The sequence below is a fragment of the Cheilinus undulatus genome, linkage group 19, assembly GCF_018320785.1.
Source record: "Cheilinus undulatus linkage group 19, ASM1832078v1, whole genome shotgun sequence".
NCBI classification, from domain to species: Eukaryota; Metazoa; Chordata; class Actinopteri; order Labriformes; family Labridae; genus Cheilinus; species Cheilinus undulatus.
In genome coordinates, this window is record NC_054883.1 from 20,752,043 (window position 1) to 20,778,600 (window position 26,558).

The 26,558-nt window shown below is 38.8% G+C and overlaps 1 protein-coding gene across 1 annotated transcript in view; it reads right to left on the reverse strand.

The window, feature by feature from the left end:
- ofcc1 (orofacial cleft 1 candidate 1) overlaps nt 1–26,558 on the reverse strand; it is a 198,188-nt gene that overhangs the window by 151,966 nt on the left and 19,664 nt on the right. The window contains exons 7-12 of the mRNA XM_041814710.1: nt 21,091–21,327; nt 20,116–20,213; nt 18,728–18,814; nt 15,913–15,971; nt 10,985–11,111; nt 4,100–4,342 (exon numbers count right to left, since the gene is read on the reverse strand). Coding sequence (XP_041670644.1) covers nt 4,100–4,342; nt 10,985–11,111; nt 15,913–15,971; nt 18,728–18,814; nt 20,116–20,213; nt 21,091–21,327 — 851 coding nt within the window. The remainder of the gene's footprint in view (nt 1–4,099; nt 4,343–10,984; nt 11,112–15,912; nt 15,972–18,727; nt 18,815–20,115; nt 20,214–21,090; nt 21,328–26,558) is intronic.

The following is a 26,558-nucleotide window of genomic DNA, read 5'->3' on the forward strand; positions in this document are numbered from 1 at the left end:
ATGAAAAAAAGAAGGAGAGAGAGAGGGAGGAAAGGAAAATAAGCTCCTGGCTTCCTCTTACCATCACTAATTCCTCATTTCCTCTTAGAAGGCACTGCAAGCACTCCTGAAATCGCACGCTATAGTGTGGGCAAGAGGAGGGAGAGAAAACATCCAAGCCAATCCTGATAGTCTCAGACAAATCTGATCAGCATTTCCACCGCTGTCAATGAGCACAACAACAACAGGTTTGTCTATAAACACCAGCCGAGAAGAGGAGGGAAGGAAGAGTGACATGAGGCATTTACCATGCCATACTTAAACCTTTTTTTACCTCTGAATCAGATCCCAGGTCCGCATTCAGTTCATGCCAGCTTTTACCCCGTCCTTTATGTTTGATGGGAGCCGGAGACAATATTATCAGGGTGCTCTCGCTCAGTGAATACGCCCACCAGCCCATTGACAGTGTCCACATGTGCTAAATGCTCCAGCTAAGGCCTTTAGAGTTGCCATCAGAACAGTGAAGAAGCCCTTTCTGAGCATGCACAAAACTCTATGGGATCAGGAGGGACACTGGATTTAGTGGCTTCTGTTTTAAGGTTCCTCTTGTTTATCTTTCATTCTGTGCGTGCATCATCAGTGAATACAAATAAACAGAGATGTCTAATCCACTGGTCAATATCGACCATCTAAAATGGGGATGTGGGTTTTTTCAGATAAGCACGGCTTCTATGGAAGATTTTTTCCCTCAAATCAAAAAGGTTTAGGAAAATGATTGTGATATGTGCTCAGATTTTATCTAATGTAATCGGCTGTGTTGTTTCATCAAAAGGATCAAATGTGAAAAACATGTAGGGTTTTTATTTGGCATTTGAAAAGGAGGTTTGATTTTTATAGCCCTTCAATTCAGTCAACTCTGCCTATCACTTCTTATAAATCCAGCTTAACTATGATATACTGTAGACAGCAAAAGACATGCCACAGATATGCTTTACTGCATTTGTTCTGTTTTGGAACAATACAATGCTGCATTGTGTACAAGAATAATGAATAATTGGTTTGATTTACTTATGTGTATGACTTAAAAAGATGGTGTTTTATTCTCATGAAGATCTCATGAGTAAAACACAGAATATCTTCAAATATCGTGCAAATTTTTATCGCTCTCAGAAGCTGAAATCTTGCAACAGTAATCTTGCGTCAGTTGAGGAGAACCAAGGGGCGTCTAAATGCATGGTTTAGTTAAAGCTACTGCAAGCCTGTAAACAATGGTGGGTGCAGTTTCATTAGAACTGGACAACATTTATAACCCAGATTTATTTTTAAAAAGGAATTAAAAGGGAAAAAGATCAAAATACTATTTCTTTGCTTGCAAATTGGTATTTGAAAGAGAGTACCTAATGTTATGTTGAAAGAGGGTGGGTGATGAATGTTTTCTTTTGTTAGTATGTTTGTTAATGTAAAAAGGAAAACAATTTACAATATAATGTTTGTACATTTATTGTGGATTATGCTACAAAACTTAATAAAAACATTAAAAAAAAAAAAAAAAAAAAATCAAAATGATACGTGTGATGTAAAAAGAATGAGTTGTTAAATGACAAAAAAGTTTTAAAAGCAATCTATCAGTTGTCACACTTTTTATAAGAAATGTCTTGGTATTCAACTGAAACCTCTTAAAATCTCACATAAAACCAAATCACATTTTATTTCACCAGGTTACACCAGCTAATGGTAGCACACATGCAGTGTTTTAGTCAGGAGGAGATCAGGCCGACACGGAGAGGCAGTAGCTGTTTCTCAAAGTCCAGGATCCTTCCTTTATGGAAAGGAGTTAGGTCCCTTGGAGGTGAGGTCAGAGTCCTCCCTGGCAACTCCTGAACACACATTTGGACACAAGTTTTGCCCAGTGCCATCTAATAAGCTATATGGTCATCATATAATCATTATATATATAATAATATGATTATATAATTATATCAATCATTTTATATAATCATACAATATAATTTTAAAATATAATCATATGATATGGTGCTACTTCTACCTGTCCAGCTTTACTTTGACGATATGAAATAATGATGGCAACATATTTACAGTGGAAACAGGACATTTAGAAGTGTACTGAGCACGCTAGGACCTGGTTTTCTCCTGATATTATGCTTTTTTTTAAGAGAAGGAAAACAATGGGCGTTGGACTGTGGGTAATTCCTGCGAGCAGAGGACACACATGTGCATCCTTGGAAATTCTCTGTTTGAAGGACTCAGTCCTTGGAAAAATTTCGAGGATTCTCAACATTGAAACAGTCCTCCTATGGCAGTCGATCAATCAAACACGGCCTTCCGACGATCCTTGGCTGTGAGAAACAGCTAGAGAGTCATCACTGCTGCAAACGAGTGCTTCAACTTTGTTTAAAACACTTAAAACATAATCAGGAATTCTTGCATAAATTAAACTCCTATTAAAATTATTGTACTACTTAGAAAGACCTTACAGAACTCAACACAGGACTGCATTTATATATTTAACAACCGCAAAATGGTGAGTGGCGTTTCCCACCTGTTGATTATTGATGATTGATTGAGTTACTTTGCTGCATAGCATGGATATAAATAGCGATATGGTTGAAAACATAATGTCTTTGTTGTGATTGCGCGTTTTTCTTGAATATAAGTTAAGGTTAACTGTCAATCAAAAATTATATCTGAAAGTAGTTTATGAAACAAACAACTTAGTTCTGTGAGTCCTTGTTTTACACAGGCCAGGTTTATTTTTCCGTATCAAAAGGATGGTGAGCTAAACCGGGACTCAGTAGTCATCCTCAATCATCATCATCATCATCACAATCATCAGGCCTCGCCCAGTGTGGCCTTACTGGGCTTATAGGATCAAACAGAACCTTCCACTTATAGGAATTTAATTCAAAGGACTCTTTTTTTTTTCTTTTGTTTTTTGATGAACTGGAATTAAACTAAATGCTTTGAGAAAAATCATTTATTAAAATGAACTAAAGAGGCTTGAAATAAGACTTCTTGGAAAAAAAGGGATTTGAATTGATTTTTTTTATTGTGTGCAATAATTAAATTTTTAATACAATAATTCTGAGTAACCTTATCTGAGTCTCCTGAGTTTGAATATTGGTATCAGTTTGTTAATTCCCTCTTTCGAGTCTGGAGTTAAATTAGCCTTTTTATGTCTTACGCTGGTATTGACTCTATACTAAAATAAAGTTTGAAGGTAAACTTTTGCCACTATTTCCTTGCTTAAGAAGAGCAGTGAAAGCTTTTCTTGATGGAAAAAAAGTTTTTGCTCCTCTCCTGACTGGCTATGGCAAGAGTTGAGTCTGCTCTACAAAGAGTCACGAATCATGTATTGACATAACAACAGCTGCCTGTTGTAGTTTATTTGGGCAGGCACAAACCTGGTTATCTGTGAATAAAGTTATTTTTTTCTGTTAACTGTACACACCTCTGCTTGTCATGGCTGTGTTGTTTGTCTTGTTAGTTTCATATTTTTGTTGTTAATGATAAAAAAAAAATACCTTGAATGCAAGAAGAGAAAAGAATGATTCTATCTGCCATAGAGGTGCTGAGTTTGTCTGGTTTCTAATATATTGGGGAACAAGTTGTTGACACAATGCTCCATTTTCCGCTGAATTTCAGAGGAAGGTTTTATGCATTTATATCCATGAGCATGTTTTCATTCAGACTCTCTGAATGTCACACTTGTTTGATGTTTTTATTTTTATGACAAGGAGGAGAAAAACTATTCCAAGCAGCTTCCTCAAGCATCAGATAGATAAAGGAGCCGTAATCAAGTGAAACAACAGTCACAAATCACAACCTGATTCTGCTGCTGCTAAATGAATATATGTTGAATTGACAGGAGCAACACATCTCTGGGACCTGTGCATGTTGATCCTGGTAAACCTTTTGATTTAATTATTTAAAAAAAAAAAAAACACTTTTTCAAAAGCTTGTGTTCCCGTAATTCTCCCATCTTAAATGTGAAAGCTATACAATGTTTCATTTGTTTATGATTTTCAAAAGACCATACACTTTTCAAAATCCCAACATTTTAAAGATGATCTAATATTCATATAGATCCTCCCAAACTCACCATAAAAAGACTCTGGTTAACCTGCAGGTCCGTGTCATAGTAGCGACCTCGGTGCTCGGTCGGCTCGGTGGACATCGCCCGGTATTGCTGTTCCTTCTTACCACACCAAGCCAAAGCTGGTCCTCCTAGACGGCTGTGAAGGGCCACGCTGACAGAGTAGAGGCCCCTGGGTAGCTTGTCTCTGGTGGCTCTGAGGCATCGTACACAAACTTCCACAGGCTGGGGACTGGTGCTCTGGTGCAGCTGGAAGACACACGTTTTAGAATAAGATGTGATTTCAGAATATTGTTAATTCCATGAAATATCTGCCTTTTTTTTCTTGAAGGATAATTTATACTTTGGTTTGGCTAATTAACAAATTAGTTTCCATTTCAATTAACTGAAACCAGTTTGAGAAGAATGGAGAATTGTGCAGAGAAAAAAATCCAGTATTGCAGTAGAAATCATGCAAACCTCTTACAGGTGCAGTAGGTAACCTTTTGCTCAAGCGAGCTCTTAACAAGAGAAGTAAAATGACGCTATTGCAGTCAACAATTCTCCATCACTCCAGGTGTCACCGACCAATCAGATTCGCCTCTGACTTCGCTACCCTGATTGGTTGAGGGGTGGGGCTTACACCCTGAGTTCTCGCTGCGTGAACACGCTGAAAAAGTAGTTAGAAAATGGCTAAAGTCAAAGAACAGAGACAATATTCTAGTGTTTTCTTTTGCTAACACAGCTATCAGCATACCAGTAACAACACTGCTAACACACTGCAAACGCTTGGAGCGAAGAGGACTGAGCAGGAAATAAAATGTGAGTAAATATTGGCGCAGCATGCCATCTGAGGAAGCCTGGGAGCTGAAAAGTTTCATTTCAGATGCAGGGCTGACTACTTCTCTCCTGGACAGGTAACTGGCCTTTTTCTTTATTTTGCTGCATTGTCTCGCAATGAGAAATATAACTATTCGTATAAATATCACCTGCTGTATGATGTAGCTTTTCTGAGGACTGATAGCCCGCGGTGTAACGTAGCCTTGTTGACTGGGGAAATGTCACTGTTGTTGAGGGCTCATTACCCCGAGTTAAAAGGATTTATTGGGGAAATTCAGGACTATCTGGACATACGTTACACCCATTATGTAGCGTTGTCCTGGAGCTCGTTGAAAATCGGGACTTATTGTGTACACATTACACCGAGCAAGGTGGCGACATTGCCAAGGGCCTGATTTTTAACATAGCGTTGCTGCCTGGAGAGGCTTCTGGTAGAGTTCACAGGTCAGAGTTAACATTTTCAAATTGTTCTGCACTGACAGCTGGTAGGATGATTTACTCCTTTTTAGATTCTAAGTCATTTTACCAGCTAATCAGAGAAGGTAACATTCTCCTGCTATATCCTGTACTTACCGCTGTAGCTTGCTTAGCACAGACGTGGTTTAAAGTAATTATGTGGAGACATATAACACTTACCAGAAAGAGGAGCCAGGTTTAGTTATTTCCATTTTCCCTCAATTTTAAGTATCATTGTGATATAGAATAAATGACAGCAAATATATGGCATCGTATTAGATATTGGGTTAGAGACACAATATATATTTTAATTTGCATAAATGATTAAATTGTTGTCTTCATAGCATGCATTCACTGGAGGTTAGAAGCCCCTTTGTTCTATTTACAGATGCATTAAGTTCATTATTCATTCATTATAACTCCCAGGAAGTGATCAGAAAACACCTGTGACCCTAAATATATATGTTATATACAGTGCTTAACAAATTTATTAGACCACCTGTCATATTTGTCCCAAAGACCATCCAGCATCATGCAGTGCTTTAATCCGGACTACCATTTTGAACAGGAATGAGGGATTTCACACTGAATTCACCCAAATTTGAGCCGGCTCACTGGGCTTCCCTGAGAAGTCAGAAATGAATCAAGCATAACATTCAACCACTAAAACTATTTTTTCTCTTCAGGAATGCAAGTAAATAACTATAATTTGACTTATTAATCCAGAAATATTAATGAGCTTTACTATTTTTTCAGTTTTTTTGTAACTCAGTAAAATTGAAAATTCATGGATAACAATAATAATTATATTTTAACATTAAAAATATCATTTGGGTTAAAGAGCTTCTACATATTGGTGTATTAACCATTGCAGAAACATAAAAAAAATGATTTAGGTAATCACCAATGCTGTTAATTTAGGGCAGCTGTGGCATAAACCTTACTTTGGTTAGGGTTAGGGTGGTCTAATAAATTTGTTAAGCACTGTATATATGAATATATATGGACCCTTTTTGCAAAACTCTTCTTTAAGTAGACTTACCAATTAAGTCATAAAGACTGCAGAAGTATCAGCACATGCATGCTAAACTTTGTATTCAAAATGTATTGTTATTAGTTTGGGATGGGCTTTTTGTTCTCCACTATATATAACCACAGCAAATGTTGGATGTAATTTAATATAGAAGTGAAGTGAGAAATCCACATCTGAGATAAGACAGCATGACTAAAGAGTAAGAAGACAGATTATCTGTCAGTCTTGGATATCACTTGGCTCGTATGACGATACAACTACCAAAAAAAAAAAATCAATTTCTCCAATAAATAAACACAGAGTATGATTCAATTCCCCTGTTTTGGGGTGGAGATATTTTCAGGTACTTAACAGTGGGGGATTTGTTGGCTAACTGCAGTCAAGCACTCACAGAGGGAAAAGTTCCCCAGCACAGCTGCAGGCTTCCATCTACTGATCTCCATTCAACCATCCAGGGGTTAAGTGCATTGCTCAGGGGCACATCAGCATTCCTTGTTATCAAAGTTGGGAGTGATATTTATTTCTCCTGGCCACATTGCCCATTCAGAACAAGATTTCACAACGCCAACCTTCTGGTAGTGAGCTCATCCCACTAACCTCCAGGCTACATCAGCCCACTTGTTGTTTATGTGCTTGTTTGTTTTGGTGACATGTGCCTCTTTTTGAGGGCTTAGGATGAGTAATAGGGTAAGCTGGCTAGACTTTTAGTTTTTTTATTAAACATAATCAGGGAACAATATAAATACATTTAAGTCTTTTGTCCCCTATGGCATGTGTTGAACAGCACTGAATGAGAAGTCAATCTGGCTTTAAGAGTCACTTCGTCTTTATCAGAATTAGGTTTTCAAACTTTGATGGAGGTTTGTCCTACATTGGCAGATTTTATCATTTCATTTTTAGTTGTTGGAATTTATCCCCTTTCATTTTCTCAGTAATCACAGAAAAAAGATGTCTAGCAAGTTGTCAGGAAAGCCTACCCTGTTGCTGACTGACCATCCAGTCTTTCACCTCTGTAACATCCCGTCCTATTCTTGACCGTTTTATCATGCAAATTGTAATAATTATTGTAATAAAATAACTGAACTAAGTATGACCATACAATAGTGTTGTAGTACTCAAGAACTGTCTTGGTCTTGAGAGCATTTTTATTCAATCTTGTCTCCCTCTCAAACTGGCCGGACTTGGGATTTTCCATCAAGACAGGTCGAGACCAGCACCGATCTGTTATTCTTTGACTTCATTAATGTGACAATAAGAAGAAGCACTTGCTACAAACAACAAATATACCTGCAAAAACTCAGACATCAGTCCATCTTATTTCTAGTCAGAAATACCTCTGAACACTTACTTTAGTCCTCATTCACCTGACTAATCTAGATAAACATCTCATTTTCAGATATTTAAACAATCCTGGACTTGTCAGTTGCTTTTAAATACATACAAGAATTTATTTTTTACTAGATGTTAGTTTAACAAATTTGTTAAGATTTGAGATTTCTGCATGTTGTGCTTTGAAAGAGTTGCAGACGCCGTCATTTATCTGTTACATTTATTAAAAGAAAACTACACTAAAGGGAGAATGCTCTTTTACTGTTTAACCTTGTCATGGTTTTTTAAAATTGATTTTCATGGTCTTGGTTTTGTCTTGTTCTTAGTCTTGACTCGGTCTCCGTCCACAAAAGTCTTGGTCTTGTCTTGGTCTCGGTGTACCTTGGTCTCGGGCAAGTCTTGGGCTTTGATTTTGTGGTCTTGAGTACAATACTACCATGCAATTCTATCTCGTGTTATGCTATCATAGCTTCTTTAATTTACTTTATCATATCACATCATACCAAATCATATCCAAAGAATTTGAAAAATATTGTACTAAATCATATAATTCTAAATTAAATCCTAGGCTAATCTTTGCCTTTCCAGTTACCAAAAGATACCTTATTGCATCATATCAGGAAGCACCCTGATCAGATGCCCAGATCGCCTCAGCTGGCTCCTTTTGATATTTCTTCCCAGTCTATTTTTTTGTATGGAACACTTTCCTATCCTACCCCAGCCAGTCCCATTCCTTCACATTTAACCATATCATATCATACAGAATCGTATCATATTGTTTTGTATTGTGTCCTGTCATGTTGTACCATATAGCATTGCATCACTTCATATCTCATTGTTTCATCTCATATGCTATGGTTTAGTAGAGTATGGTGTTAAAAATCACCCAGTATTTCTGAATGGTACGGTATCTGATTGTGTACTCTCCTATTCCATTCTATCCAGTTCCATGTTCTTCGTTCCTATTTTACAATATGTTGTATTCACACCTTAATTGACGTGCAGGTATATATTTTTCTCTGATTATCTAAGCTGCATCTCCGTATGTCCGTTTATTTTATGGACTTGAATCTGTGTTGATCAACTCCCCAGGGCGAACTTTGAGAGCCTAGCAATTAAAACCACTTATTCCAATCAATGACGTATTAGCACTCAGGGGCTACATGTGCTCACACCCACAACCATCCACTGTACCCACTGTCTGTTTTACAGTGTGTTTTGCAAAGTTGTCACAGATCACCCTCGGACTACTCCTTTTCCTCTTGCAGACACATATCACATGCATACTGTGCTTAGCGGCTGGCAGCGCCCACTGCTCTGCCAGACTGTAAGGGGGGAAGGTGTGCGCTGAGCCCTGCAGTAATGCCCCTCAATCTCCCCACTGTGAGCATCTTTGCATACCAAAACAAGAAAAACAATTTAGGCAGAAGTGAAATTAGTATAATTGGTGGCAAAGCGGTTTAGCCCACACATCATAGATTTGGGAGGAGGTGATCGAGGCCTCCAAACCCCCACATTGGAAGGAGATGTATGCATGCAGACTGGAAAGGAAGAGGAGGAGGAGGAGAAAAGATAAAAAAAGAGGCACAGAAACATAAAACAATAACATCATACTGGTGTCCAATTTGCACTATGTATGTCTGTAAGAGGTATTGTCATTATCTGGCCCACATGCTTGTACCGACGTCGTGAAGACAGCAAGGTGAAGGTAAAAGGTGAAGTGAGCCAATTTTCCATATCAGAGGTGGTTTGTTTGCCCCAAGCCTGAGTTGTGCCTAAAGTGCCATAACATTACAGCACTCCTACAGATGAGATCAAAGGCTCCAGCGAGGGATCTTCCTCGCGTTTGCTGGCAAGCGGTCGTCCTTTCGCTGAAATATCTTTTCAGGGCTTTCCACGTATTGACTGATCACACAAAATGCACTCTTAATAGAGACAGGAAATGCCACATACAAAAACTTCCTTTCTTTCTAAGTATGGGCTAATATTCAGAGATTAAGCTTTCTCGTTAATTATTTTCATTTTAATTAGTAAATCTTAATTAACAATGAACATTTACCCTTAAAATTTTTTGGCTTAGGAATGAAGGAGGGGGGTGAAGAAAGCAGAGAATAAATATGACAATCTTTTTGGGACCTCCGGGCAGGATTACTGATGCAGGCTGCCTTAGTTATTAAACACGTTCTAAATTAAATGCCTCCATGAATTTTGCACAGAAATATATTTTCATAGTTTTGCATGCCAAATGTGACATTTTATATTTCAGATTCATCTCGCTGCAGTAATTTTAGGGAAATGTCATATAAACAAAGATTTTGTCATTTACCAAAGGAAATTACTATGCGTGGCAGGTTTGGCCATTGCTTTCTCTCTCTCTCTTTCTCTTTTTTCCCTCTCCCTCTTTTGCCCCCTATTCTGCCTGTGCCGGTTGTTTCAAGTCAGCAAGCCATAAAAAATCTTTATCTCAGTGAAACACAGCAATTTGGGAGATAATCGAATGGTGACTGGGGGGCACAAACGCCAGTCTGAGGAATTATACCACAATCTCCCCTGCATTTACAACCTTCCTCAAAGCCAGTTGTCACCCTGGAAGGAAAGCCCCCGACTGAAGATTCATTACATCTTTAAGCCAGCACGGTGGCATGGCAGCCTCATCCCCAGATGCAACACAACAGCACACTCCTCCCACAGCTGGTGATGCTACCGCTAAAGCTGCAGCTTCCTTCTCCTTTTCCCACTTGGTTCTCTTTTCTCTCCTCTCCCCATGCTCCTCTTTTTCATCTCCAAAGACTCCTTTTTCCCTCCTACTTAGATTCCTAAAACCACAGACAGCATGCACACAAAGCAGGGAAAAGACTCTTTATATACTGTACAAAAACAAAGTGGCAGGATACTTGGAATCCTGTATATGAGAGCCATTTTCTATAGTGCCTGTGACTGAATGTAGGCACATACAGTCCCCATTGGAGCAATGAAAGGAGTAAAGGAATTTGAAAAACTCAAAAATAAGGGATATGATTTTCTCTTTCTCTTACCGGTCCCATTCATCACAGGATTGCACATAATTACATCATTTCACTGTTTTTGAACAAACAACCCTGCCTATTTGATGATTTGTAAACACTCTGGGATCAATATCCACTCCTGCCTTCTCATGGGATTAAGGGGCAAGTCACTTCCTGTTTGTGTACTTTCTACTTCATAAAAATGCATGTGTGTGTCAGTCCGCAATCACAGCGACTGACAGATCCTACCTGCCACGGGGGCCGTGATGCTGAAGAGGAGGATTCTTGGAGCTCTGTCATCTGCCCGTATTTGGCTATCGCTTCCTCTTGGCCTTCCCCCAGCGCTCTGAGTGACGGGCTCTCAATGGTTCGGCTGCTGCGTGCACAAACACACACACTCATGCAGGTGCATCTTAAAAGTCTTTAATATTTCAGAAAATGTATTTTTATCCTCATGAATTAATTCAAAAAGTGACGCTTTACTATTCTTGAGTCATTGCACATGACATGAAACATTTTAAGCTTCTCTTTATTGTGAAAAAAGGTGAAATGAACACAAGTGCAGGATGATACGAATGAAATAAAACATGGGAAAGGAGGACATGTGTGCAATAATCAGATGGCAGGAATTAAACAAATTAGCAAGAGCCTTGAATAGACTACAAAAACAAAGAAATAATTAGGTGGAGAGGGGAGAAAAAATAAGAACAGAAGGGCAAAAAATTTAAAATTTCACACCCTTTGAAATAGTGACAAGTAAACGGAGGATAACTAATGAAAAAGCATCTATCAGTAGTGTACATGTAGTTGTGTAAATGATTAAACCTTTTTTCGTGTAACTTTGATTATTGCAATGTACAAATCATAGAAAATGCCACAAAATATTCAAAAATTAAAAAAAAATTTTAGAAAAGGATTTATGGGATTCAGATGGCCTTGCTGTAGAGGATGACATGGGAGACGATTTTCCTGTCCCATCTCACTCCTGCAGAAATAATCCTGTCCCGTCCCATCCCATACCAGAGTAAACCTCCCATTTATTTCACTACTGTCCCATCCTGCCTATTTGAGTAGCTGAGTATTCACCCAAACATGGCATCTACTAGTGTATTTAATTTAGTCGGGAAAATATTTCCTTTAAACAATATTAAAAGAACTGAAGTGCAGTTTGTTTGACTTATGTTGCAGTGTTGGCTTACTGCAACTACAAGCAAAATGGCTGCCAAGTGTTGTGGAGATGTGGTGCTTCGGTCCATTTTCTGCAAAAAAAAAAAAAAAAACACCCTAACCAAATGAACATAAAAACTGCACATGCGTATTTGTTTCATTTTTAAAAACCATTGCTATGGTGGTTCCCACTTCCACCCACTTCTGCTTACCTTTTTCCCATCCCATCCCAATCATTTCATTGAGTAATGGAATGACTCATCCTGTGGGAATTCCACAGAAAACCTGTAACCCTGTAAAAACGTCATCATCTACCTCGAAGTTAAGTCACACCCCATGCTTTTGAGCACTGTCTGGTAAATTTGCTTAACCTGTAGCCACTCAGCAGGTGAGTAAAAGTAACAGAATGACTTTGCAATGGTAAACGACATAAATTGACTCCTGTTTTTTGTTTGTTTGTTTGTTTGTTTGTTTGTTTTCTCGTTATGACCAGAATCAAGCAACTTAATTCCTAACTGACCAAAGGGCCCGACCTCCTCCACCCTGTGTCAGAGCTGCTGTCAAATGTTCACAGTCAGCTGTGTACTGGAACGGTTTGACTCAGCATCACATGAGATCTGCGACTGGTCTACCTGCTTAAGGTGTCTATAAAGTGATGTTCTAAGTCTAAGATTGTTAAACAAGGCCTGAATTCCAGTGAGAGATTGCAGGAATCATGCACAAATATTTCACTCTCTTGAGTCCGACACTCATAAAGCAGGAAAATGCTGCATGAATTTACAGTGCCCTTGTATGTTTATTATTGATAATCATATCATATCTGATCTCATTATGCTGCCTGTTAAACTAAAGTGGGTGGTTAAAAAAAACATGTATGTTGTTGGTAGATATTTAAAGTGGCAAAGCAGACCGAAAAGCCAATTTCCAACCCTGATACAGCATGTGTAAAGGCAATCAGTCTGTGGCACTGCCAGGTTGTTACAAAGCCCATCTTAGATTGGTTAATACCATGTGCTTGTAAGCCCAAAGCTTATTCATGTTTTCCCTCATTTGCATAGAGGAACTCCACCTTTGTGCCCATATAAGGGCATGAGACCGCAGGGGTGTGCGCAAACACAGAAGGCACACAGGAGAGAGAAGACAGCAAGATGTCAATAATGTTTAAAATAAAAAAAACAAAAAAAAAAATCATGCATTCGTCTTCAACTATTAGAAATACTTAGAAAGTGTATGTGGAGCTTCTTGAAATGAAACCGATATAGGTTTATTTAATCAAATATTTAATGTACACTACAGACACATAAATCATCTATCCATCCATCCATTTTCTACACCGTTTATCCCGTTGGCTGGAGCCTATCCCAGTTGTCACTGGGCGAGAGGCGGGGTACAACCTGGACTGGTGGCCAGTCAATCGCAGGATTGACATGTAGAGACAGACGACACATAAATTAGATGATTCAAAAACAGTGAGCATCACGCTGCAAAAGCAAAAAGATGCATTCTAGATGAAGGGGAAAAGAGTCATATCATATTTATTTTCCCAGTTGCATATGATTTGATGGAAGCCTATATTTATTCTAAAAATGGCGCTGTTGGGCATAGACGGCCTAATGGTTAAGGTGCACCCTATGCAAGCAAGCAGGCCAGGTTCAAGTCTGGCCTGTGGCTCCTTTCCCACATGTCTCTCCCGCACTTTTTAATCTTTGTTTCCCTCTATCCAATGTCCTCCTCTATGAATAAAGCCACAGAATGCCCAAAAACATATGACCTTACAAAATGTGCTGTAAAATGATGGAGCATCATTTTAACATAATAAAATACATCAAGGTAGGTTTTTATGAATTTAAATAAGTGTTTAATGAAAATATTCCTACCATCATTTGTTGAAAAATACCAAACATAAATTGATACAAATATAGAAAAATATAATTTAAAATATGTCATTGTTTCTTTCTTACTCTAGCAAATTGAAGTGCTGGTAAGTACATAGGTTATCATTTCATTTTGTTGTATCAGCAGTGAAAGAGCCAAAGATGTCTAGTGCCTAAAATCTTGAATTTACTAAATCAAATATAAAACTCTAGTGTGTTTCAGAGTTTTCTCAAAAATGGCTTAGTGGGTTTTAAGAACTGATTTCTTATCAAGAACAGCCGGTGACTGAAGCCCATTGTTAGTCAAAGTACATTAAAGTTTCTGTAAAGGGATGAAAAATATTTGAATTTTAGGTCTTTTTTATAACAGGCTTCTGTGTTATGAAGCACCAGGCCAAATTTCAGTCATGAAAAACATTTCTACGTTTAAAAAACCTAGCTTTAAAATCATGAAAAATATGCATGTAAAATCTAGGATGGTGTGGTGTCTTGGTTGAATGAACTGAAGCCACGCCCACTCATGAGAAATATGATGGTCTAAAATGAAAAGAATACTTCTGAACGGAGCGCGGCTGCCTGGCTCTGTGCCACAGCAGAGACAGAAATCAGGGATTAAATTTACTGTTTTCTGGCACAAATCTCACTGTCATGATACTTTTCAAGACCCATATGCCGCCACACTTATGTCAGATTTACCAGGTGTGTGGGGACAGTTTGAGACAAAAATGCCAGAACCCAAATTGTCCTCCCACTACAGCGCTGGTCCTGTCTCTAACATTTTATGATACTCCCTTTTTATTTTCTTTGAGTTGTAAGCCGTCATCAGGATCAAAACAGGCTTGAAACATTTCATTATCTGTGCAAGAATATATGAAGGTTCACTCTTTGAATGAAATTTGAGTCAAACAAAAACTGTTCCTTGATGATCTTGTTTTGTCAGATGTACATGTACAACAGACACAAACAGATAAAGTTAACCCCGTTTACAGCCACCTGTATTCTGGACTCTTTGTTGTTCTGGAGCTAAATCTAATAACAACACAACAAAACACTTTCCACTGAGGTCCTTCTCCTCTCTCTCCTCTCCCTCGCTCTGTCTTTCCCGGCTTTTCAATCTTATCAGTTGTAATGTAATAAGCGGCTGCCTTGCTCTGTCTCCTTGCCACCTCTCTTAATTCCTCAAAATAAAGCAATATCACAGGGGCCCTGGCCTGCCTGTGACTGGGGATAAGATGCTTGTAAAAGGGAGGATAATTCAGCAAATAAATGCTCGGCATCAAAGAGAGGCACTGAGTCTTTCTTCCCATTCTCGGCGTTCTCCCTCCTCTCTGTTCGCCTATCAAAAGTATTACATGTGCTTTCATCAGTTCACAACAAGGCACAATGTGCTTCCTAATGCAATTACTCGACCTCCATTAAATCAGAAACAGTGGAAACAAATGAATTACACATTTGTTACAAAAACCACAAGTCAGCTCCGTGTCTCTCCTCCTTATTTTTTTTTCTTTTATAGGCGCAGGGAGAGAAAAAGTGAAATCATTTCTCATTAAATTTCCGGCAGATGTAGCCCTAGGTGATGCATAGAAAGTCTCCCATGTCTAATAGCCACCCACCATTGATATCAGAAGGAATTTACAGAGTTCAAGGCTGTCGAGAGGAGGTCATCTCACTAAACTCTGAACCACATTCATCTGACAGAGCTGGTGTCCGACAACCACCCACCCATAAAACAACCAAACACAACAGAAGAGGCTGATGTGTAAAGCAGTTTCTTGATTTTATCATGTCAGCTGGCATGGTAGTCCATAATTACTAAAAACTTAAACATGCTAAGCTGAGCGCCCGCAGGGCGCTCCCTACCAGATTTGATGTGTGATCTCTGACTAAAGTGGATGGACCAAGAATTGATGCGCCTCCCAGCCCAGTGACATGGACAGATTTCTGTGCCCTGCAGCCATTCTACCCACAATGCAATGCCCGTCGACAGGAGAAGCCAAGCAGAGGACATATGAATTACATGCCTTCTCGGATGTCAGCGGGAATACAAATGCTTTTTTACACAATTAATGATTACAGTCGTGTGACATCAATTTTACATATGGAGAGAAATATGAAATGGGCTGGACTTACTGGAGCAGAGTGTTGAGCCCGGGCGGAGGAGCCGCTACGTCACAGTCTCTCTCTGAATGAGGCTCCTAGGAAAGATTCAAGAGGAAACAGACTGAGTTAAATACAGTAACCGCTGTTGACTTTTCAAACTATTTTACAGAAGCTAATGTGGGATTTTTAACGGTTAATAGTCCATGTCTCTTTTGGTGATTGAATACAAGTTTAAGAAACAGATATGAGAATTTGAAAATGAGTGATTATTTGATTTTGTTTTTCCAAATACATAAATGAAAACTGAAATAAGAGTTGATGTCAAAAGGGATGAGGAAAAAACAGTGTCATTTTATATGATTTCAAAATTTAAAAAGAAGTTACTGCAAGACAAGAATGAAAAAAGGTGTCTTTTGTTATTAGGCAGAAGATGTTGGTGGGTAATTGGTAGCCAATGAGGACAAAGCAGGAGAAAAAAACAAAGTGAATGCTGCTCTGTGGTTGACAGAGATGGACATGAAGTAACAGCCCCATGCATTTTCAGTTCTATATCTGTCTCCTAGCATTACATTCAATTACCAAAATAGACACTTGCCATCATTGAATATTCTTCAATTCTGATTTGTCATGGCTCTAAAGCAAATCAGACCAAAGATTTGCAAAGAAACATGCTGCAACTGCTTGCAGTGGGCCATTCTGCATTAGTGCAAATGGTTGAGACATCATTTCATTTCTATAGCAATAACTTTCTGCAGGGCCTTTCTGGACAGAGTTCACATGTTCTCGGGTACTCCAGTTTCCTCCCAAAGACCAAAAAGACATGCTCATTGGATGAATTGGTGAGTCTAAATCCATATCCGTGTCTGATAATGCCTGTTTGTTTGTCTCTATATGTCAGCCCTGCAATTGAGTGGCGACAAGTCCAGGGTCTACCCTGTCTCTCGCCCAGTGACAGCTGAGATAGGCTCCAATCCCCAACGACCATTAACGGGGCAAGCTGTGTAAAAAAATAAATAAGTAATTCTAATTTTCAGCCTTAGAGCAGACAAAGCCTTATGCCCCCCTTGAGAGATATTCGGGATCTTTCTTAAGATCTTGGGGTCCCAGACCTCTGATTGGGAACCAGTGCTTCAACTGCATTTAACTAGTTTGAGATAACCAAACCAGGGTATTCAAAGTGATATAAACACATGCAACTGTAACCAGCAGTGCCCAGTCTGATTCTGCTTTTTCTTAGAGACAATCAAACTGAAACAGAAATTAGTTCTCAAGGCTGGATCAGACCATACAGATTTTCCCCAGATTTTTTAAAGCATATTTTTGGGGCTTTATATCTTTATTTTTGATAAGACAGCTGAAGAGACAATAAATATAAGGAGGGAGAGAGGGTGGTTTGTGGACTCTAGCCTCTGTATAGGGGGTGACTGTGGCTCAGTAGGTAGAGACGATCGTAAGACAAGAAGCCGCCCCTGCCTCGTCGGTGGCGGGTAAATGTGTATGGATGGGATTTGCTAAAACTGATGGCCAATTCTTCACCAGAGCAACATCTACTATCAGTGAATGAATGTGGAGTGAATGGAGTGAAAGGGTGGGATAGATGGGTTCGACCTACGGTGTAAAAGCGCCTTTGAGTAGTCAGAGGACTACGACTGCTGCATTAATTTACCATTGAATAGGCATCTGCTATACAAAGTGAGATATACAGGAGCACGATTCAGCCAGATTTTGACCAGATTCTTTGGCTGCAGCTCTCTCAGGCCTGAGTAGGAATATTGGGAATAAATCAACAAATGTGTCTGACGCCCCATGATCCCAGTTCTACAAGACCGGCATGTCAGAATTGTTCTTTCATCTGTGGTTCAGTGTTAATTTGGACAGCTATTTTTAATTTTAGCCTCTGAAATTGTGAGGAAAACTAAAAAACATTTTAGTCTAGTTTTAGTCATCAAAGATCTATTTTTGGCTAGTCTTAGTTTAGTCTTTCTCGTGGAAAAAAAAACATTTTTAGTCACAATTTTAGTCAACGAAATTAACACTGCTGTGGTCTAGTTTGGCACCTTTACCTGACCTCAACAACATGTTATATAGACATAGCCAATAGGATAATAATAGGATAATAACATTTTGTTGTATCTTCATTTACCAGAGTTACACTATTGTAGACATTTAAATTGTAGACCGTGGTATGGGAGATTGGAGGTTCAAATCTCAGTCAGAGCACAAGCGTCCATTGTGGGCCTTTGGGCAAGGTCCTTAATGCCAGGAACACCTGTCCCAGATGTAAGTCACTTTGGATTAAAGTGTCTTCTAAATGGCACTGTAACATTATTCCTGGCTAACTGGCAAGGCTAACTATGCTAACTGTCTTGGCATGTTCTCATTCATATTTGCTGTATCTGACAGAGAGCCAGTCCATTTTATCCTTTCATGTATACACAGGGACGAACCGGCTAATAATCAAATCCATCGTGGAAAAAATGAATAAAATTTTCATTTCCAGAGCCCCACTGTTGAGCTCTATTGTCAGCTGACTTCCTTTCTGGCCTCCAAGACACTAAAACAAACTTAGAGCTTCACATTCTCAAACCAGCAGCTGGTTAACTAAAGGCAGCACCGTCAGCCAGCCTGAACTGAGCTGTAACCGATCAATCCACACAGCTACAACTGTCCTCTGCAACACTCTGAATTCATCTTGTTGCCTTGTAAATCTTTGGTCTGACTAGGCTTAGGTGTGTACATGCCATAAGAACAATTGTGACGGGTTAAAATTATAAACAGCCCAGTAATTTTACTGTAAATAGAATAGCTAAACATCCTTCATTCATGTCATATAGAGTCCATAGGCCTTTACCTTTACATCCCCAGTTAAGAAGTCCATCAGTCTCCTCTTCCTCTTTGCCCACTCACTCCTCTTCACCGTTCCCTTCTGAGCCGCTTGCTGAAAATACGTGTAAACACACATGCACACTTTTCTATGGATGCAGCTTTCAGAAACAGTGCAGTGCACCATAATGGCAGAATTAAGCACAAGGAGCAACTGTAATGCAATCTGCAGGCAATCGATACTGAGCCAGGCCCTAAAGACATGTAGCGTTTGATGAGTATTTCTGCCGGTTTTACATTCAGTCAGCACATTCACACTCCCCATTCAGACGCATTGACACTGCTAAGTGACAGCGTCTCGCCCTGTAGAGGCTTTGTACGGCAGAATAGAGAAAGAAGAAAAACGCTATTATTTTTAAAATAGATGTGAAATCTCTGGTGGATAATGTGCTTTCAATGGGAGGTGGGTGTGGAAACAGTCGCAAAGCGCATACATATTATGGCAGAATAAGATAACACTGATCCCGATACTGATACAGTACACAGTTGATGCCACTGATTATGGAGTAAGGCAGGATGAGTCAACTGGTGCTGCCGCTTCCAAGTGATGTGGAGACATTGTTGAGCCATTTTTTTCCAATTACGTGACTTTCTATTCACATAATTTGACTTGTAGTCTCCTTTCAAATGAGATTAGAACTAAAAATACAGTGGAAAGAAGTTCTGCATTCTGTTTACATATGTTCACGTTTCAAGATTTTCCCACACAAAGGAAACCCCATGTTCTTGCATTGCTTTTCCAATTTATGGCACACAAACACTTGTTTTGAAAGAAGCTTTAGATCTAGTTCACAATCTCCTCACTCCCTAGTTGGAAAATAAAAAGGTGGTCACGCTCTATTTTTTTCCTGAAAAGACCTTAAGACGGGTAAAAACCAAGAAAAAGCAGCTTCTGTCAGGAAGAAATATACATAATAATACACAACAAAGTTCAAAGACGCAGCAAAACTGTCTCCACAAATCCATTATTGTGCAAGGATATCATATGAAGCATAGATTATGTAGTTAAAATTCATGTTCTTATTCGGAGCCAAGAATGAACGAGTTATCTAACCTTGAATGCATGTTCTACAAAAAGCAATTTCACATGACTGCATTCAGCAGAGATTCAAAAAAAAAAAAAAAAATCTGCACAAAACACCACATGCACAACTTTTAAAGGTAGTGTGGGGACAAGGTTGGGGACAAAAAGTCAAGCAAATGTAGAGAGAAATGTGCAGCATGTACACGCTGACAAAAACAGACACACATGCACACTCTCTATGTCCATTAGCCCAAGCCACAGCATAATGGACATGGCTGATGTGCTGGTGAATATGGGATGATGACACAGATATTCCTCTTTGTAGCGCTGACCTGCTGCAGTGAAAGGCTGCCAAGCGTGATCATGTCAGGCCGCACACGCTCCCTCAGCTGCTGGGCGTAGTGGGGGATCGCCTCCTTAGCTGTGCTCACTGCAAGAAATAACACAAAGCTTACCTTAAAAAACAAAACATGACTGCATCATTATACAGTATTTTAATTTGAATATGTCCAATCAAGTCATCTTACATAGAGAGTATATGGTAAAGCTCTCTTTACAGTGTGAACTTATAAATTAAATGCTTGTAACTGATCAGTTTCATTAAGCTTAAACTTTTAAACTTATAGAGACATATTAAAGAAATCTGATGAATGAGAATAAATAAGATTGCAATAAAACAATGACTCATCTAGCCTTGACACTAAAATATAGAATAACAGTCTCATGCATTATCATTTACTGTTATGTTTGTACAATATGTGATTTTTATTGACTGCAAGCCATTATACATCATGAAAATCCACATAATAATTTTGTGGATATATCTTTAGGAATTTGCTTGTTATTAAAACATTTTGGACCTAACTGTTGGGGGTCATTGGTCCTTCCCTAAGACCTTTTTGGATCATAAAACTTTTCTTGATGCTATTTTTGCTCCTTTTTTGCATTGGAAATGCAAATCTTTACCGTAGCCCTATTGTCAAAGAAAACAATCAACATGGCCTTGGATTTGTCCTGCTTTCTCCAATCCTTGGTGACGATGGTGTTTTCCAATTCATTTACTTTCAGCAGGATTTTCAACAGGATTCAGATCTGGGCTCTTGCTGGGCCAGTCCAAAACTTTTATCTTTGACTGGCAAAGCCATTCATTTGGAGATTTTGATTTATGTTCTGGGCCGTTTTCATCTTCCCTCTAATTATTAGCTTTTTAGAAAGTACAGTAAAACATCAAACCATACATGCAACACTAAGGTTATGCCTCAAACAATGAAATAAATATAAATGAAAAATCAAAAGCATAGCATTACTTTTTGCAGCGCTCTCTCTGCCCATTACCATCCTCCCTGCTTCCAGTGCAGCCTCTCCTTCGAGCTCAGCACTGGCCCCAGTCTGGGTTTTGGCAACAGTGTGGGCCTGAGAGGACCTGGAGCCCGAGGCATCACCACCACCACCACCACCACCGTGGAGCAGCAGTCGCCGCTGAAGCACAGGATCACCTGCCTTCACCTCCAACACCTCCTCATCCCTGGAGGCTAGCAGCGTACCTGGAGAGATTCGCATCAGTGGGCAACCACACACACACAGACACACAGTCTGATGCATGCAAATACTTACCTTACAAAGAAATACATGCATGTAAAGATTCTTGACAATGGACAGTAGTAGACAGTCACAAATCTGTACTTGTTTTTTGTTTTTTTTTTACTCAGATGTTTACTTTGACTAAATTGCATTGAAAAGTTATCAATTAGAATCAAAACAGGACTGAATTTTCCTACTGTTGTTTATTCCAACAATGGGAATACCCTTGGAAAATTCCTTCCTATTATTTAAAATTTTCAAAATGCATGATGCTTCATAGCAGAATAAACAAACTGAGTTAACACACGAAAGGCCAGAACTCCAAACCCACAAGAAAGATCACAATGGGTCATTCTGACGGCTAGATTATAAACTGTTATCTTTTCTGATGGATACTACATTCTAATATCACAAATAAATAACAACTGGTTGTATCTGATATCATATTGAAACATTCTGTTGTAATGGTTGAATAATAATGTCCACATATCATAACAACAACCAATAGAAAATATATTTTGGGGTTGTCCTAGTTCCCGGGAGTTTGGGGGTGACATTTCCAGCAAACACCTAACACCTATCAATTTTACTGATATTTTCACTCCAACAAAGTAGAGCCATTTGCCCAGATATTTTGGAGTGAAAAAAGGTGTTTATGCTGTTAGTGAATAAAAAAAAAAAATCCCCACATAAAAGTTTCATCCAGGAAAAAGGTAAGCTAAAGCAATACAGCAAACCAAATTTGCTGCTTCTTCATATTTTTTTATCATTAATATTATATTTGATGTTATCATAATTATTTTTGTTCCTGACTTTTTCCTTCTGTTGGCTTTTGCCAGTGCTAATTTTGCGTGTTTAACTGGACTCTTCTTTACTAAAATAATGAGCTTCAGTTCATAATTTTGAGGTTAATTTGATTTATATAACTATGATGAAATGGGAGTGGTCTGACTGCAGACCATTAATCAGAGACACCGTATATTTCAGAACAGAAATGCATGCTAAAATTAAAAAATATATAATAATAATAATAATAATAATAATAATAATACAATAATAATAAAATCAGATTAAACTTCAATTTAGGGTTAGGTTTAGGGTGAGGGTTAACAGAACGGATACCAAAAGTAAAAAAGTTGAAAACCTTACCTACAAAACCTGATTACTAAACGTTTGATAAAGCTGTCAGCTTTCAAAAAAAAAAGCTCATCCTCAGCAAAAAACATCCCTACACAACTAATGTAGCTTATCTAGATCCATTACCTGCAAACCTACGTAGATAACTGAGCTGTGTAGCTAACATAGCTAAAGCTAAGCTCACAAGCTACATATCTACATTATCTACATAGCTAATTTAGCTGTAGCCATGTTTCCTAAATATTACGCTGCTAAAGCTAAGTTAGCTACATTGGCTTATATAGTAATGTTAATTACACAGTTAGTGTAGCTATGTTTGCTTTAGCTTAAGCTAATGAAGCTAATGCAAGCCAGCGTTCATGTAACTACTTTTGGTCTATACATAAGTCAGTCTTATAAATCTTTTTCTCCATCTTATTTTTTATGTAATGTTTCTTAGTCTGTAATGTTTGCACTGTTGTTATTCTAAGAATGTAACTGCCAGACTTTTTTTTAATGAAAAAGTTAAATTTAATAAAAAAAAAAATCTAAAATTAGTTTTAGTAACGTGAGCTTTAGTAAATATAGTTAAGGCTAACTTAGCTATGTGGCTAAGGTAGCTATATCTGTTATCTATGTGGCAAGTTAGCTATAGCTATGTTTCCTAAAGCTTACATTGCTTAAGCTAGCTTAGCTACACTGGCAGATCTAGTAACATTAACTACATGGCTAATGTAACAATGTTAGCTTAAGCTAAAGCCAACAGAGCGAAAGTGAGCCTGAGTTCATGTAACTACATCTAAAACAGGTCTATACATAATTCAGTCCCAGATTTGACCTCCCACCTTTTTATCCTATTTTATTTATGTAACGTTTCTTAGTCTGTTTGTTTGTTTGTTTATTAGGATCCCAATTACCTGCTGTAATGTCTGCACTGTGGTTATTCTAAGAATCTAACTGTTAGACCTTTTAAGGATACATCCGAATAAAAAAAAAATAAAAAAAATCCAAAGCTTTAGCAGTTATAGCTAATGCTAACTTAGCTATGTAGTGAAGGTATCTATGTAGCTAACATGGCTGAAGCTGAGCTCACAAAGCAGGTACATAAGACACATATCTGTGTTATCTATATGGCAAGTTAACTTTAGGTAACTTAGCTACACTGGCTTATCTAGTGGCATTTATTATTTAGCTAATGTAGCTATGTTAGCTTTAGCTAAGGCTGATGAAGCTAAAGTGAGCCACTGTTTGTGTAGCTACTTCTAAACAGGTCTATGCATAATTTATTCCTGGATTGGACAACCAACCTCTCTCTGTTTTATTTATGAAATGTTTCTTAGGCCGGCACACTAGACGATTTTTTAATCTGAAATGATTTTAAAACCGTGAGAGACCACAGAATTCAGGACAATTTCCAAAGATTTTTCATCTTTAATCTTCTTAACGCACACACCAGACGACTCAGCCAAACTTTCAGATCACTCAAGACCACACACCTGCCGACCTGCCTCTGACCTCGCATGGTCACGTGACTTCAGGAAAAAAACACAAAACACAGATGACTGTTGATACCGTCTTGCTGTCTCTCCACAACAGGCTGTCCTGGCATGTGCTACAGGTGCAGCAACAATCAACATGGGAAAGACTCAGGACGAAATCCTGTCTGGAATTAAGGTACAGTTGTGTTTATGGTTGTGAGCGGTGAAAGTAAGTATGATTCGTCTGGTGACGCTACCGTCTGCTCGATCTGATTGGTTGTTGTGGATACTCCGTCAGCAGTACTATGACCTAGAACCGTAAATATCAAACATGTTTGATATCTACGATTCAGGGTCTGGGAGGCTATGACGCGACAATTTGGAGCAGGAAATGAATTGTGTTGACACCACACACATGCAGACTACTCAGACAAATAATCGTTTGCGACGAGGCTCCAGTCAGTATACACCCCCACGATCGTCGGGGGAGGCAAATCTTGGCAATTGGGCTTAAAATCCTGTAGTGTGTGGCCAGCCTTAGTCTGTAATGTTTGCAATGTGATTATTTCATAAGTGTAATTGTCATACTTTCTTTGTGAATAAAGCTAAATCTAAAAAAAACCCCTAAAACTGGAAATATGTTGAACAAATTACAGCTCTTTGATTTTGAGAAATATGGCATCTCCGATGAATGGTCTGTGGGAGTGCTCATCACAGACGTACGGTCTGCTGCCAGACTGTCTTGAAATGTTTGACAACCAAAACAGCTGTTTTCTGATGTCTGTCTCCATTACACATGGATAGCGGGTTTTTTTTCCACATACCCCTGAAACTGTCATTCTAATCAGCCCTTGATCAGCACCACAGAGTGGTACATTTATCCTGACCAAAAAACCTCCTCAGCCTGGTTTAATTCAACTACTCAATGTCTAAAATTGGTCTCTAGGAGAAACAATGAATGTTCCCAAGCCACCAAAATGTAGCTGCCACATCAAAGTTATACGAATTACAAATTTGAAAACAGTATAAATGACTGTAATGGTCTTTCTAGTGTTAGTAAGAGTCAATGCTGGACTGCATTTTCTCACAGATGTTTATTTGAGCCATTGAATTATCCCAGAAACATTCCTTCCTATTACTGAAAAATGACAAAATGCTCAATGCTTGATAGTAAAATAAACAAAATGAGATTCAAAACTGAGAACAGATGCAGATGATGAGCAAAACACTGAGCTGACCTGGACTGATGTCATCTGCTTCTATGCAAAAAATAAAAGAGAGATGTTATGTCTGTCTTTGGAGTGATTTTACATGTGGCTTTAAGGTTTCTGTCTTAATTTTTTTTTTTTTAAGCCAGAGAGTTGACCTGTTTTTACTCACCAAAAACTTTTATATAACAAGCTAAAACATTAGAGAATGTTTGCATTATATGTTAACTAGTTTCTAAGTAGTAATCTGGGTTTTTTAAAGCATGCAGACATCCTTCACAGCAGCTAACCTGCTTGCTGTGCGTCTGTTTAGTGTTTCCACACCACCTCATTGGTAGAGAGCATGAGGTATTCTTTGAGCATCTGTGTTTTCAACGTGTGCAGTCCAACATGTGTAACAGCCAAAGCTGTTATCGCTGCCTAATGCTTTTCACATAGAAGCTCATATCAATGCCGAACGCCTCACTGAGAAGTAGAATGCCAGTTTGTTTCATTCTTTCATCTGCGAGCCAAAGCGAAAGAATTTATCGAGATAAAAAGGAAGTGAAGATCTTAGAAAGAGAAGGAGGGATTTCTCCAGGAATGTTTCTGAATAAAAATGTCTAGCCCTGGCCACTGTCCATTTCATTAATACTTTGTCTTATTCTCTTTCTTGTGACGTGCTTTGTGGCGGGCTGTGAAAGCCCAGACAAAAGCCTGAGAAGCAGTCACAAAATGTCAGGATCAGCTGTGACATACACTGAGCCCTGTTCTGAAGCTTGCAAAGAAGACTTGCGGCCTACACCGGTGGGAGGCATTTGCACAACAGCATAAGGTGATTGTCTTGAAGTCTATTGTAGCTCGGTGAAGTGCTTACTGGCAGTCGCTGCAGTTGGACTCCAACTGTACAGCTCTCTCTCTCCTTCCTGTGTCTCAGCCTATTGCATGGAGGAACTGTTAATCCGAGATCCTCTTTACTTTTTCTGTGGGATTTCATGAACATTCCAAGACAATGGATGGGGCTGCTAATCTCAGTGGTACAGCTAAATCCGAGACAATGGCAAATAATACGAGCAGGGAAAATTCTACCGTGTTGAAGCGGGCCTAAACCCATCACTTGTGCGCTGGAATTACAAGGGAGATGTGCGTCATGTCAACAGGATCTGGTGCGACTGTCTTCTGCCAGAACAATGCTAAGCTTAAAGCACCTCAATGACGCCTGGTTGGCTACATGTTTAAATGAAACTGAGCTAATGAGAGAAGGCACGCCTACTGGGAGACAATGGCTGTGCTTGGAAAGCACCGACTACTAGTGAGGGACTGTTTCTAGTCTTAGTCTTTGTGTTGTGTAAGTGCTGCTCTTAGTGTTGCTGGAAAATGGAGCCTCTTACATTTGTCTGGGTGTCTTGTGAT